The sequence below is a fragment of the Chionomys nivalis genome, chromosome 5 (genome assembly GCF_950005125.1).
Source record: "Chionomys nivalis chromosome 5, mChiNiv1.1, whole genome shotgun sequence".
In the NCBI taxonomy this organism is placed as follows: Eukaryota; Metazoa; Chordata; class Mammalia; order Rodentia; family Cricetidae; genus Chionomys; species Chionomys nivalis.
The window spans coordinates 26,899,128-26,915,327 of NC_080090.1; the positions used below are offsets into that span (position 1 = coordinate 26,899,128).

The 16,200-nt window shown below is 44.6% G+C and overlaps 1 protein-coding gene across 2 annotated transcripts in view; it reads left to right on the forward strand.

Moving 5' to 3' along the window:
• The window catches only part of Cacna2d3 (calcium voltage-gated channel auxiliary subunit alpha2delta 3), an 840,411-nt gene that overhangs the window by 431,774 nt on the left and 392,437 nt on the right, over positions 1 to 16,200 (forward strand). For both annotated transcript variants that reach the window (XM_057770101.1, XM_057770100.1), the window contains exons 10-11: positions 5,118 to 5,207; positions 13,265 to 13,378. In XM_057770101.1, coding sequence (XP_057626084.1) covers positions 5,118 to 5,207; positions 13,265 to 13,378 — 204 coding nt within the window. The remainder of the gene's footprint in view (positions 1 to 5,117; positions 5,208 to 13,264; positions 13,379 to 16,200) is intronic.

The following is a 16,200-nucleotide window of genomic DNA, read 5'->3' on the forward strand; positions in this document are numbered from 1 at the left end:
TTGCCTGAAGCAAAGATAAAAAGCCACCTTATTCTTCCTTTATTGAAGTTTAATAATACGGTAGGGCTGTCACAACTTCCCACAAACTGTTTAATTTAGAAAAGGCATAGGGACTGGCTACCTTCTGGCCACATCTGTTGCGCAGTTCTCAGCCCAGCAATTTGGAACCTTCTATTCTGCTGTAGCTAGGCTCCCGAGGACCCTTGGGGATTATGGGTCAGTGAAATTAGCCATGTTTGTATTCATCTAAAGCAGCCTGGCCCTTGAAGGGCAAGATATTATTTTCCAAGGTGTATCGGATGACAGAGCTGCAAAGGAGGCAGTTGGTATGGAAAGCATCTGAAGTATAAAGTTTCCGGGGGATGGGTGAGGATGTGCACATGTGTGCAGATGTGTGTGTGTGTGTGTGTGTGTGTGTGAGAGAGAGAGAGAGAGAGAGAGAGAGAGAGAGTACATGCATGCATGTGTGTGTTCCTTTGCTTGTCACCTTATTTTTAAGGCAGGGTCTTTCGCTAAACCAGTAGCTCACCAAGTGACTAGACTGACTGGCCAATGAGCTCCCAAGAGCCTCCTGTTTCCACTTACCTGTATTCCAGCTGAACTCAAGTCATCTTGCTTATGATGTAGATAGTTTAACAACTAAGCCACCTCCATAGCCACCAGCCTTCTGATTTTCTTTTTAAATTTAAATATTGATAATAATCCTCCCCACTCCGCCCGTTTTTCCTCCATTTGTGCAAGATTTGAAAGCTTTTAAAGAAGCCCACAATCCACTCCCACAGAACAGCATGTGTGTAAAAGAAAGCCTATGGCTGTGATGTGGTGGTGAGAACAGCTGGAGAACATGGGAATGGGCGGGCAGTGTCCTTAGGAGGAAAGTGGTCCCTGGGCCTTGGCAGAACTCCCCTCTCCCAGACCCGAGCTCCCTCGCCACTTCTTCATTTGAACATCTCAGCATGGGCACTGAATGGGTTCCTAGAATTGTCATTTTGGTGCTCGCGGATGAGCACCCTCTCTTAGTGACCACAGACCTATTGCCCTGTGATGTGACTATCATTTCCTGTCACAAGCTATGAAACAGGAAGGGACTCTGAAATGAAGACGGTTTCATATTGTTTTCTTGGCCCACAATTCTCTTCAGGTGCGTCTCTCAACAGCCCATACCTCTGAGTGCAAAGAGGAAAAAGAAGGCTCAGAGAAGAAAAGTGTCTTAAAGGAGAGGCAAAATGGAGACAGGAGGGGACAGAAATGTCTTCCTGTAGTCCTGAACCCTGATGGACTCTGCTCTATCCATCATCCAGGCAGTTACCATGACCATTCCACAGATGGCAAGATTGGGGCTTCATGGTCCCTGGTACAGCAAGAACAAGAGCATTTAGTTCATTGTTTTTCTGTTTGTCGCTATTCAGGGGCTAAACTTAATTTATGTTAGTACATAAGATGGCTAAGATGGTGTTTAATATAACCATGATACCAAAACAGTGTTAAGTCACTGTTAAACACTAAAGATCCACTGAGCATAAAGTGCCTTGATGTGTTCTGTCTGGCACAGACACCTGGTAAGTAGCAAGGTTCAGGGACAGTGATTAAGAAGAAGGTTGGGCCTGGGAAGTGCTGGCATTAACTCTGTGAGTTCGAGGCCAACCTTGTCTACAATGTGATTACCAGGACAGCCCCAGGGCTGTTATGCAGAGAAACTCTGTCTTGAAGAATGAAGAGGAAGAGGAAGAGGAAGAGGAAGAGGAAGAAGAAGAAGAAGAAGAAGAAGAAGAAGAAGAAGAAGAAGAAGAAGAAGAAGAAGAAGAAGAGAAGAAGAAAACAGGGGTAGGGAGTGAGGACTTGGGCTGGGAGATAACTCCAAAATGTGCTTTCTTGCAAGCATGAGAACCTAAGTTCACTTACCCAAAAATCCTTGTCAAAAAGGCTGATGCGTAGGTACATACTTGGAGTCCTAGTGCTGAGGACTTGGTGAAACCCTGCACAGGTCAGCTAGCCTTGCCTTCTTAGCAGGTTCCAGACTAGTTCCATGATGACTCAGAAGCCAAGGTTAACAGCACCTGAGGAGTGAGAGCTGAAATTGTCCTCTGACTCCATGTGGATGTGCACACACTCACACTGATGATCGTGTGTGTGCATGCACACAACCAAAGGGAGGGGAAGCGTGAGAGGTACACTTTGTCATGGGGACTCTTGGCTGAGGTGTCATCCTGGCTTCAGGATCTTTGTGACAGCTGTGGTACACAGGGATCCTCTCACTTCAGACACCCAAACCCAACTCAAACTGGATGAGCAAAGAAGCAAGTACGCTGGTTTACTCATCAAGAAAGACCGTGCGGCCAGGCGGTGGTGGCGCACGCCTTTAATCCCAGTACTTGGGAGGCAGAGGCAGGTGGATCTCTGTGAGTTCGAGACCAGCCTGGTCTACAAGAGCTAGTTCCAGGACAGGCTCCAAAACCACAGAGAAACCCTGTCTTGAAAAACCAAAAAAAAAAAAAAGAAAAAAAAAGAAAGACCGTGTGTGTCTGTGTTATGTGGTCTAGCCATGCTGTCCCGACCCAGTCTCACTCCCCCTTTCTTAGTTAGGGTTTCTATTGTTAAGATTTTATCACAGCAACAGAAATGAAACTAGGTCTTCTTCAAATCACGTGTATTTTGTTAGTATAAGAGAGTCGGAAGAAAAAGGGTCCTGGGTTCCTGTGGTGATTTGAAAGAAAATGGCCCCCATAGGCTCAGGAAATGGCACATTAGGAGGTGTGGCCTTGTTGAAGTAGGTGTAGCCTTTAGAGGAAGTGTGCCACTGTGGAGGTGGGCTTTGGGGTCTCACATGCTCAAATCATGCCCAGTGTGCAGTCTCCTTAATGTCGCCTGAGGATCAAGATGTAGAACTCTCAGTTCCTTCTCCAGCACCAGGTCTGCCTGTGTGCTGCCGTAATGACAATGGACTAAACCTCTGAACTGTGAGCTACCCCAGTTAAAGGTTTTCCTTTATAAGAGTTGCCATGGTCATGGTGTCTCCTCACAGCAATAGAAACCCTAAGACAGTCTCTATCTGTATCTTCTAGAGCTCTCTTGATTTACTAGATTGACTTACAGGATAGAGCAATTTAACAATAGCTGTTTTCATACTGCAAAGGCTGAGAACCAGGGAGATACTCATCCCATGTATCTAGGTAGCTGGACAGTCCTAGTCTATCACTGAAGGCTTAGCGGAGTCTTGGAGAACCACTGGTCTTCAGTACATTAGAAGCCCGGGAGCTTGGTGTACTGGGAAAGGCCCTGCAAAGGCAAGCAGGCAGGAAGCAAATCTTTCCCTTCAGATCTCCTTTTATTACCTGAGCTGCCCCCAGAATTTGCCACCCACACTTAGGATGGGTCCTCCCATTTCAAATAACTGGATCAAGAGAGTCGCTCACAAGTATGCCCAGCGGCCTTTCTCTTAGTTGATTCCACATCCGCTCAATTTGACAATCAAGATTATCCACCACATCACATTAGGCCTCAGGTTCCCCATTTGTCATTGGTAAGATGAGCCAGAATGGTCGCTCTGACTCTTGTGTCTTCAGGTTGGCACTATGGGGTGACACCCTCTGTAGTGATGGCAGCATTCTTACGTGCACCCCGACAATGAGGTAGTAGTCACTAGCCACAGGGGCTCATGAGCACCTAAACATGGCTGGAGCTGTAGAGGAGCATGGTTTTTAAGGGACAGTAAGTTTATTTCTGCTTAAACGTCAGTATCTGGAGGTCAGCCATAGCTACCAAACTGGCTAGGGCAGTGATTAGTGGACATCACAACCTGGGAAATCGTATCCTGGAAAACTGCTCTGTATGGAGATAGAGCTGGGCTGAGAGGTAAATGCAGCTCTGAGACCAGGGGGTTGGTTCACCTTATTGGTTGGAAAGAAGGGTACACTTTGGAATGAGGAAGGAGAGAAGAAAGAGAAACCAAGGACTCCTTTAGCTATGACACTATTTGGAAGCTCTCTCTTCGGGGAATTATTTTTTCACCTGATGAATGAATTATATTTGGAACAGGAAAAACAAAGCAAAATCAGCTGATCTTGTCACAAAGAGCAGTGAGCCAATCTATGTCCCACAATCAAAGGAACCCTTGCCGGAAGCTGCAGGTGACTCCTAGCCACACATGGATTAAAAGAATGGTAACCATGCAGTATAAACCTGAGAGCCACTGAGCATGGGGCAAGGTTATGGTACCAGATGGGCTGGTAATGCAGAAGCCAACTTACAGTGATTCTGCCCTGGGGCCAGTTAAGGACCAAGTGCTTTGTAAAGAACTGAGGGGTATAGCACAATGGGAGAGTGCTTGCCTAGCATGTGCAAGGATCCATCTTCAGTACAGACCACTAAGACAAACAAAATCAAAGTCCAGACTCGAGCACACTCTGTGCTCCATGTGTCGTGTCCTCGTATGCCATACTTCTTTACAGGGCTCCTTAGCTACTTTCTTATGAGACTCGGGCTAGATTTCTACAGATTCATAAGAACCAGAGGAGAGTTCGGGCTGCTACCAAGGAGGCCCAACTTGCTACACATTAGAGATACTTGGAAGGAGGGAACCCCTCCTGAGAAAATGGTTGTTAGATTGGCCTGTAGACATGTCTGTGGGGAGTTAATGATTGATGTGGGAGAGCCCCGCCCACTATGGGTGGTGCTGCCCCTAGGTGGTCCTGAGCTGTATGAGATGAGAAAGCGGTTGAACAAGCCATAGGAACAAACACCTTTCCTCTGGGATCTTTGCCTCAGTTCCTGCCTCTAGAGCCCCGCCTTGAGCCTCTGTCCTTCCTTCTCTCAGTGATGGAGTTTGACCTGGGGGTTTTAGAATGAAATTAGGCCATTTCTCTCTGGGGTTGTTTTTGGTCCGTTCTTTATCACCATCACAGAGAGACAAACCAGGGCACAAAGGTATCCCAGTGAACTGGTCTGAGAAGCAAATGGCCTGAGAAAGCCTCCTAAGATACAAAGAGAATGACATCCATACTGAGCCTCGGGGAGCAGTGCGGAAAGTGGCAGCAGAGCTGGGGAATGAGCAGGTAGCAGGTTCTAAGAAGGGGGGAGACATGCAAAGTCCTAATGGATTTTATGCTTTGTCCTTACAGCACTTCAGGGAGCATTTGGACAAACTTTTCGCCAAAGGAATCGGAATGCTGGATATCGCTCTGAACGAAGCCTTCAACATACTTAGTGATGTAAGGACCTCTTTGACCTACCTTGCTCAGGCTCAGGACAATAGATGGGGTTTGTAGAACATCTCAGTCAGGGTTATTTTCAGTTCTGAGAGAGTCTCTGAGAGCAACAGGAGCAAACTGGAATGGCACCTACGTCTGGATCAGGGTGTCAGCTCTCCAGAGTAGGCTACTGTCATTCTGCACATGAGCAAATGAAGGGTCAGGGTGATGAGTCGCTCGGTACTGCACAGCATGTGGGTGGTAGATAATTAGCCTGGATCCTAGGCCTGGGCTTTGCTTGATTTTACTTTGCCACTCAGTGAAATCCCAGTCTAGATTTGGGTTTTTATACCCCCAAAGGTACACAGGCTCTTGGGTCAAAGGTTGGAATAACACCTAGACATTCTTTCATCAATGACATTTGGCACAAAGAAAGCCACTGTGGTCTCAATCCTGAGCCAGTGTCTTTTCCTCCTACCGTAGAAACAAAAACACAGAACGAAGTGTCTTCAGTATAAACCCAAAGCCTCATTTCCAGAATCTGTAAACTACAGGTGATTAACATATATGCAAGAGTTCATGCATTCAGTAAAGTGTTGGACTAGCACACACAAAGTCCTGGGTTTACACGCCGGTAATATGTAAATCGTGTATGGTGGCAATAATCTTAGCAGTTGGGAGATGGAGGGAGACGGATCAGAAGTTCACGATCATCTTCAACTACACAGTGAGCTCCTGGAGTCAGTCTCCTGCCTCCCCCTTCTGTCTTTCTCCTTCCCTCCCCCCTCTCCACCTCTCTCCCTGCCCCTTCCTCTTACACAGACACACACACATAAACACACACACACACACACACACACAGAGTTCATGGGTTAGAGTACACCTTAGCTAATAGCATATTAATAGCTTAGAAACCCCTGACCTGGACAGAGGGCCAGCTGCTCCTTCACATTGGTTTGGACCCAGGCGGGTGACTTTTCGGACCTCGGAGCTGTCAGTCTCAGCAGTCCTGAGTTATCAGTCTCTTTCTGAGAGGTGATGCTGAAGAGACTTGACCTGATTTGGAAGCTCCGTCTTTTTATCTCAAGAACTACTCTGAGCTCAGCCTCTTGTTGGAAGTCTTGCCCACGGCTCATCCTTGCTTCCCTGCTCTTGGTGGTAGAGGAGCGTGAGTTAGGGGACTGTTAGCTTTGTGTCCTCTGGAGTCAGGCTGGCTGAGCAGAGAGAACCTCCATGTGAGATGCTGAATAAAAGATTCTCAGCTTTGCTCTTCTTATCTATGAAGGCAAATGTGTGACTTTTCCTGGAGACACATAAAGAAATGGCTGTTTACCCTAAATAGGCCATACACAGACCAGAGAAAGGATTCTCTCCAGGTCCAACATGGTAAACAGTTTCCTACTGGAGTTACTTCCAGCTGCACATGCAATTCCAAGGGCGGTTTCCTACCAAGGAGTGCCATCCCCACCTGGGTGACAGCTCACGAGAACTATGCCTACAATGAGCATTACCTTTACCAGGCTTGGCCATCCCTGCATTGTCCTGCTTCTTTCATGACTAGGATTCCAGGTCAAGATACTCTATGGATCACTGCAGCGCCTTCCCCATAGCAGATGGGAGAGTCACACTGGGAAGAGAGGCACTCTAGGAAAGAGGGAGACACATACTTCTAAGAATCCAAATGAGATCACTTTTTTTAACCCCAGAGATGTACCTGAGATGATTGCAGTTAATAAAACAAAAGCAAAAGAGAAATTAGGGTTTTCATGCTGTTAACAAACATTTATAATATTGTTTGTGAAATTTCCAGAAAGTATGCAGGATAGGAATAAGGCCATACTTCACTTTCCTGTAAGCCTGGGCCTGAAGCACGATTCATTGCTGTTTTATTTTCCTTATTAGAAAATATTTTCATATAAAATCCATAGTGCGTCCCTACCAGCACTTTTATAGTGCATCTTCCCAACCATGCTGGAATTTCTGATCCTCAGCGGCTGAAAGCTTTGTCTAAACTTTAGTCTCAGGGACCCCTTCTTCCACACCCCTATCAGGGTCCGGTGCTAACCCACCCTCAGTTATTTCTCTAAACCTGACTTCAACATAAACTGTCTCTCTCTGGACCGGCGTGGAGGAGACGGGGATAAAGACATGACTCACATGGTTTCATCCGGAGGGAGATTCTCAGAGATCCCTCATGATACCTTGAGATCACATCATGAAGAATTACCTCCATTTATTCTCCAAACAGTCTCTATACCAAAACTTAACTGAGGGTGAAATACATTAGCATTCTGCCTCCTAGGTAACCAGTAAATGGCCTTTTGTCATGTCCACAACTACCTATCTGCTCTGTATGCTATTACAAAGAAAGGAGCAAAACATCCTGACCTTTTGTTAGGTTAGCGACAGCCTGCCTGGCAGGATACGTGACCCATCTCAGGTGTGGCCTATGACTTGATGGCTTGGTTGCCATGCCATATAGAAATATGGGCCTATATACCCCGAACTCCAAGTCTCTCTATCCTGCCTCAAAACAGCTCTAGCTTCTTCTCAGAGACAGCCTTGCCCCTCACATGGCCTCTCATTCATCCCCTCTCCCTTTTCTTTCTCTGGAACATTTGTTTTAATTGTTTTCTCTACTTGTCCCCTTCATTCATCAGTTTTGGCTTCAAACATTCCTGAGCCAGTGATACAGCCAGATAAATGCTGAGCCACTAAAATCTTCAACAGAGGATGGTGTGCAAGCTGGGGAGCTATCCTTATGCTGGATATTTGCAGTGTACTCACACATATATGTTCTTCACTTCAAAATTTATATATTTTGCAAGAAGGGCCATTGTATTTATATATATTAAAAGCTAGGAGAAGTCTGTAGGTTAGAGAAATGTGTTGTTTATTTTGGTACTTAGATGTCTGGGCTCACATAATACTTTATATCATATCATAAACTTAATATTAACATCTTGTAGTATGGGTCCACTAAGTATATGGTTGGGCAAAACACCCTTTATATCCTTCAAAATATTGTGTACACAGTGCCAGAGACCACTAACATCCAGAGGAAATACCAATATGGGTAACTTTAACCCTGCTCAAATCCTTGTTAGTAAATATTTATCACAAGTATGTGTGTATGAATGTATGTGTGTGTAATTGTGGAGGCCAGCGTAAGCTTGTCTGTTCCTTCTTCCACCATGTGAATCGGGAGATTGAACTAAGGTCGTCAGACTTGGTGACAAGTACCTTTTACCCACTGAGCCATCTTAATGGCTCCCCTTATCTTAAACAGTGAAACCTTCTACAGATCCATATGCCTATAGAAACCCTATAGAGTCTGACCAATCAGACCCAAATGGATTGCTCATCAATCCTGGAGAGTGGAAACAGCTCCAGTGAAGGCTGCCAAATGCCCATGCTGAACATTGGCTAGCAGCTGGCACCGTATTTGTCTGAGTGCACATTCATCTAATAGAGAAACATTTCTCCCCATCTCTCTCCATTGAGTAAGCTAAATTCTTACACAAACACAGAGATGGTTAATCTCCCATGAAAATGAGGCTTTATCTATTTTCCACTTCATCCATGTGGCCTTTAAGTGATAGAATTCTCTTCCTATGTGTTATGTCTGACTTTACAAGCGTATCTAAAATTAAAAGCTTTCACACACACACACACACACACAGAGAGAGAGAGAGAGAGAGAGAGAGAGAGAGAGAGAGAGAGAGAGAGAGGAGAGACCTATACACACACATTAAGACTGCCTGGGTGGAGCTTAGAATGGCTCAGAGGTTGCAATAATTAAATGGAATTTATTCTGTCGTGCAATTACCAACATTTCAGTTTTGGTATTTTCTCAGATAACTTAAAGGCTTGTGATCATTGATACTCATGGCTTTGAAAAGAGCATTGAAATAAACTTCTAAGCCCTCTCCAGTTTTTGATCTCTGCTCCATTCATTAGACTCCATAAAGAACACAGAACCAGTTTGCTACAGTAGTTAGCATCTACCTTGTCATGTGACAACTGCAATTATCTTTTTTGGCGATGAATGTGATCTTTGCAGTGATTACCTTTTAAAAATTTTTCTTAGCCAATTAAATAAAATTCAGTGACATTTCAAAGACTGTTAATCACAACCAAATGCTCGAAATGTCAGGATGCATTGAAAGTTTCGCTGCTAACTGATGAAGCAGGGAGCTAATTGTGGTTCATCACCAGGCCCTTGTCATTGCTATTATTATGGAAAACACTTTCCTCACGCTCCCTAGTCAATGAAAAAAAAATGTTCTAGACAAATATGAAGAGAAGAGATATTAGTCATCAAAGCATTTGAATTCAAATGCAGTCCTCAAAATCCTGCAACTCTGCAATGCTTCAGATGATATGCAAGGGCGCCCTGCCTGAGAGGAAAGGGCTGGCTTTGTAATGCACAGCTCCTGGGGGGTCCTGACTTCTAAGCCACAGGACTCAGAAACCTTCCTTTCCCTCCCTTTCTTTCTTTTTGTTGGGACTGTTTCTTCCAGAATGCTTTTGAATGAGTTTCATGGTTAGTCCCATTCCCTGGTCCCTGAAATCTCTATGACCTGAAGCAGGAATGGCTTTTATTTGGAGGCTTGCTATGGGTTTTTTAAAGACTGGGAGGACTGTATAGAATGTGGCCTCCTTACCCATTGCCCCAGCAACCTGTCCAGGAGACCATGATAGGAGGCTTTGTTTTCTTACTGAAGTAAGGAAGAAAGACAATACCCTGAGAGAATCTTAGTGGTGTCTCAGTAGGGAGGACAAGGTAGTTATTACTCATAGACTGGGAGGTTGTAAGGAGCCCCATTGGTTGACCAATGTTGAGAGCCTGGTGGCAGATAATGGCATTGTAGCAGGAGTGTATGCCAGAATGAGAGGTCCTTGTCTTGGATCAGGAAGTCAGAGACACTGAAGGCCATGCTCACTCTTACTACTTGCTTTCTCAAGAACTATCTTGGTCTCTTTGGAGGGCAGCCATCTTGGTGATAAAGAGACCTTCCACTTGGCAATACCTCTCACATAAGAGGTCACACCTCCAAAACAAGGACAATTGGAGGACATTCTCAGATCATGACATTCACTAGCTGCTCAGGAACCTCCCTATCCTTACTGAAAACCTAGAGTATAGACTGTAAACGGAGACTGCTTGTTCATTTCTCGACTGCCCAGACCCAAATAATGACACAGAAATTGTATTAATTGCAACATTGTTCAGCCAGTGATTCTAGCATATTCCCAGCTAGCCCTCATATTTTAAATTAACCCATTTCTAATAATCTGTGAATTACCATGAGAATGTGGGCTATTGGTAAGGTTCTGGCTGGTGGCTGGTGTCTTTCTCCTTTGGCAACTATATGGTCTCTCTCTGACTTCACCTTCTTTCTCCCAGCATTCAGTTTAGTTTTCCCACCTAGCTCTATTCTTCCCTGTTATAGGCCCAAGCAGCTTCTTTATTTATTACCCAATAAAAGCAACACATATACAGAAGGACATCCCACATAACAGATTGTGCCAGTGCAGATGGGAGCTGGGGCTGGCCTGCCTGTGTTCAGGTATCAGTTGTTGGACAGTAGCCATTTCTCCTTCGGCTGATGTCTCTGAGCCTCAACCTTCCTGTCTATGAAAGGAAGAAAGGAAGATAAGCATAGTTTCAATCTCCAAGACCAATAAAGATTTGGTATGTTTAAGCTTCTATCCTAGCACACAATAAACATTTAACCTCTGTTATAACAACCATGTAAGAATGTTATTCTCATGTTACAAATGAAGAAATGGATGCTCTGGAAAAGGAACATCTCAGGCATGCATTTGGAACTAGATTAGAATTGAGGACTTTACAGTGTATCATGACTTTCCATGTGTGGTGGTTGGCTTGCTCTGTCCTAAAAAGGCCTCAGAATAATTCCATCTATCCATCCGTCCATCCGTCTGTCTGTCCGTCCATCCATCTATTCAATTATCTATGGTGAACATATCAGACTTTTAATTACATAAAGACTAGATATTAATATATTCAATTTGAATGTCTTATTTGTTCCCTTGGCCACCTTAACCAGCAAGGCTAAGAGTATCCTTCAATCTCCCCCAGTGCTGTGGCCAATACATTTAACACATTCTTTTCTGGGGTGCCCCTTTTCCTCTAGGGAAAGGTTAGCAAAGTTCTTTTCCACTGAGCTTCAATTCAGTCTCCATCCCTTCACACACCCACTCACCCTCAAGTGATGGAGGAAGGTCATTTGTCAATAAACAAACTGCCTTGGCCCATTCGATTGGCCAGCCTTTAGGTGGGTGGAGTAAACAGGTTAGAATGCTGGGAGAAAGGAACAGAGTCAGGGAGTTGCCATGATTCTCCCACTCCAGACAGATGCAGGTTAAGATCTTTCCTGGTAAGCCAGCTCGTGATACTACACAAAATATTAAAAATGGGTTAGATCAATATGTAAGAGCTAGCCAATAAGAGGCTGGAGCTAATGGGCCAGACAGTGATTAAAAAAATACAGTTTCCGTGTAATTATTTTGGGGCATAAGCCATGCGGGCGGCCGGGTGCCAGGGACGCAGCCCTGCCGCAGGTATTACAACACTCAAGATGGATTTTGTCTTTGTTGTTGAGACAGGATTTTAAAGAAGAAAGAAAAAGAAAGGGGGAAAAAACCCACATTCTTTATGAAGTCTTCCTTGAGAGCAGTTCATAAAACTCCTCACTTCCTGACTCCCTTCTCTGCTTTCTCCTTTTTAGAATCATCATCATCAGACATACAGAATAGTTTTTCTATGCCTTTTCAAAGAGAATACAAAATTAAGGGAAGGAAGTGAGCTGGGCATGTTTCATCCCCAGCAACATTCACTCATGTTAGCAAGTGAATAAACAGTGGATTATAGTAGAGGGAGCAGTTTCTTCTGAAGGTTAAAGACCTGTTCTGTATGTCAGTGCCTCAGCAGTGTTATTGAATTGTGGGGTGTTTAAAGACTTGGTGCTATTTTGACTTGCATCATTAATAACATTCATTACAGATTTTTTTCTTTACCTCCTCTTCATAGGAAGGGTACACAACTCTGGTAATAATGTCTGTTCACTTGCAGCTTCTACCCAGAAATGTATGGAGCTGTGTGTGTGTGTGTGCCTGCCTGTGTGTGTGTGTCTGTGTGGTGTGGCCTGGCACATTTACAACAAGAAGTGCTCTACCACCAAGCCGTGTCTCAGGCACCCAACCCTCAGCCCCCGTTATTTGATTTTTGGGTTTTTTTTGTTTTTTATTTGTTTGTTTGGGGAATGGAGACTTAACCCAGGCTTGCCTGGAAACATAGACCAGCATGACCTTGAACTTGCATCAATCCTGCTGCCCTTCAATTTCCCTAGTGCTGGAATTTCAAGCATATGCCCCATCCCTAGCGAAGAGTGGAAACTGCAGTTGGGATCTGCACACTCGCAAGTGCAATCTGGGGTTATCAGCATGCCACACATGCTAGCAAGCGATTACAAATCCTTCACACTAAGATATGCATTTTAAGTTCAGTGTTCAAAATGAGTACTTAACCTTGGGGTGTGACTTATCATTTTCCTAGCTTCCGTCTTGTCTGAAACTTGTTTTGATTTTTAACATATAAATGTTCTGTACCTACTCGACTCCCTCAGATCAGCCTCATTAAGATTTTGACAGCTATGTTGCCTCTCTCAGAGCCCGCTGCCCTTACAGTGTACTCTATGAGCACCTTTGCCAACTCCCCAGCGCCTTGTGTTCAGCGATGAAGGTAGAACTTGCAGGCCGGAAAACTTAGGTAGCTTGCAGGCATGTGTTTTAGAACCCCCTCCACACACACACACACACACACACAAACAGAGAGAGAGAGAGAGAGAGAGAGAGAGCGCCTTGGTCTACAGTAGTTCCAACATCTGCAGTTAGTTGCTGTTAGTTTGAACCCATGCACGAGCTTCTCCTGTGGGTTGTATTGGTGGCACGCAATGAGCTCTTGGATTTCGAGGACCACATGCTGTGGAGGTCTTGTGCATACACAGACTCTCTGACATGTATCTTATTTTAAACATTTCTTTCCACAGTTCAACCACACAGGACAAGGAAGCATCTGCAGCCAGGCCATCATGCTCATAACTGATGGGGCCGTGGACACATATGATACCATCTTTGCAAAATACAACTGGCCAGACCGAAAGGTGAGTTGGTGCTTACGCCGTCTGTGTAGTGGTGGCCATGATCAGTCTTCATTGCAACCTCCAGATCGTCCTCGGATAAGTGTCCTATGATCTATGGCTTCCCAGTCTATGTTTGTGGGTTAGCCAGAATCAAATACCATGACTTTGGTAGTCATGAAATGGAAGTGTTTTTGAGAGAAGGAAGGCACCTGTGAAGATGTGTTTACTGTGTTGTGTTAAAAAAAAATTCCTTGTTATGCCGCTCTTCTCTTTAATTTGTTTTCCTTGAAGCCAGAGCTACCTGGTAGGCTCCAGATTTGTAAAACGTTAAGATTCAGAGACTTTGAAGCCGTCTCTTCAGTTATGCATGCTTCTGTAGGACTTCCTTGGGCCAGCTCTAGCTAGAATCTTCTCTCTATTCTTGGACACAGGTTGGTGTGCTCATCAGCTTGTCTGTCCTCTGTTCTAAGTATTTCTTAGTCCCAAGTGAAATCAATACAATGCTTTTTAGCCTTTGAACCCATATACTAGAGCATCAGTGACTGACTTTAATATTTGTGAGGAGCCTAATCCTGAGGTTCCTGAAAGCTGGTAGCTAGTCTGAGTTCTCAGAAGAAAAAATTAAAATTATGGCTATTTGGACCCTATCCTGCACTCAGATCTCTGGAAATGTGTCTTCATAGCCCACATTATTAAACAAGGTCCACTAACAGGCTCATGTCAACGAATTGGCGGTTGGGCATCACTGTGTCACTTTACAAGATAGGATTTTAGCCGAAAGTCAGGTAGAGCAGGCATCACTGGGTATCTTCTTGTTCCCTGTATGATCTTGGCTGTATAGAAGCATGAGACCATCCAGACCATGTCAATCTTCCTTTCTCTGTTTTGTCTGTTTGGTTTATGAGACATGAACGAACTGAACACATTGTCAAAAAGAAACAGAAGGTAGCCATTGCTAACTGCCCTATCCAGAGAGCACGTACATTACAGGACTATGACGGGGAAAGTCATTCCATCATGACCTGTATAGGTCTCTGATACACATAGGATCTTACCTTACCGATACAATAAATCTGGGGATTAAAGCTGCATGTGTTCTGTACAGTATAGTTCCCAAAGGGATCACCTGGTGCCTAACCTTGGGAATAACCACCACCTCTGAAGGTAGAGAGACACTGACTGTGCTTGGTTTACTGAGAATATCTAGGACTCTGCACCGTGAGTCGGAGTATGACCAGTGAGAGACACTGGGTTTAGAACTTAATCCTCAAATGAGAGAAAAGGTTCCCTCTTGGACATAACACAAGATTTTAGATGCTAGAATCTAAGATTTAATTGGGGTGATGGTTTTCAGGCAGAGGCCATGCTCATTCCTAGTGAGTGTATAGGATGTGGAGAAGAAGGGTGAGGACATTCTGTGCCTCTGTAGTACAAAGTGCAGTATGCATCTGAATTAAGGATTTGTAAGGACAGGGCTTAGTGATGGAGAGTGCCAGGTGAGAGACCTGTTATGGGATAATCTTTCTATACACTGGGAATGATGTGTTGCTGTTTTATCTTGCCTGCCGAGGACCATTCTGATTGGTTTAATAAAGAGCTGAATGGCCAATAGCTAGGCAGAAGAGGAGAGGTGGGGCTTCCAAAATAGATAGGAACTCTAAAAAGAAGAGAGGTGGAATTTAGCAGGCAGAGTCCGAGAAAGTGGGACGTACTATACTGAAGAGAAGTAATGAGTCACATGGCAGACATAGATGGATAAAACTGGTTGATTTAAGTTATAAGAGCTAGTTGGGAACAGTCCTAAGCTAAAGTCAAGCTTTTGTAATTAATAATAAGTTCCCATGTCTTGGTTTGGGAGCTGGCAGTCCAAAGAAAAGTCTGATTACAGGGTCTAGGACCCTGGATATTTTACAAGAAAAGCAAAGTTCACAGGTGGCCTGACATCACACAGAATACTGAAGGAAAAGAAGAAGAAAGTGATGGGCCCTTGAGATGCATTTATGGATCCTCTCCATTGTGTGTGGCATGTGTTGTGCTCTATAAATCTCTTCCATTTGGAGATTCTGGAGTGAAAGCAGCTACCTGGAGTTATTGGTACTGAAACATTCTGACCTTGCTCTTAGGGAGAGACAGTGGCAAAGCCCTAAGTCTTTGGATGAAGTACAGATTTTAGCGTGCCTTCCTTTCCCCCATGAGCAGTGCTGACTGTTGGGTTGGCATGTTCCTGATGCTCTGGAGCAAGGGTCCTGTAAATGAATGTCAAGCAAAAGCAGAAAGGACTTCTGTAGTCAGAGGGTCTTTTATTACTAGAAATTACTAGTGCACCCCTCCCTGCCCTTCAAGCCCCTTGTGGAGAATTCCACGACATTCACATCTTCATGTGTTCTCTGTTTTATGAACTTCCTCGTGAGGGTAGAGGTGGTAAATTTGCCTAGCTCCCTGGTACGATTTAGCACCTCAATAAAGTGAAATGGCATGGAAGGTCTAAGCAGTCATCTTTCTCCATTATTCTGAACACTAGCGATTTAGTGAAGGGTTGTGTCTGACACGCAGTAATTGGCTATCTTCAAGACTGTAAAAACAGGAAGCACCATCCAGAGAGAGGAAAAAGCGGTTCACAGAATGGAACACGATTCTCACAAAACAGTGGTTCTCAGGAGTAAGCAAGCCTCAGCCCTGCAGGGGGGCTGGTTCCCACACAGGGCCTGCATGGGGCTTCTGAACTCACTATGGGGGTGGGGTCTGAGAGTAAACACTCCTAGTATTTCTCTGCCCGAAGTCGATGCTCTTGATGGGAGCCCCACACAGAAGAAATAGTTGAGGGAGTGAGCTCTTCACCACTC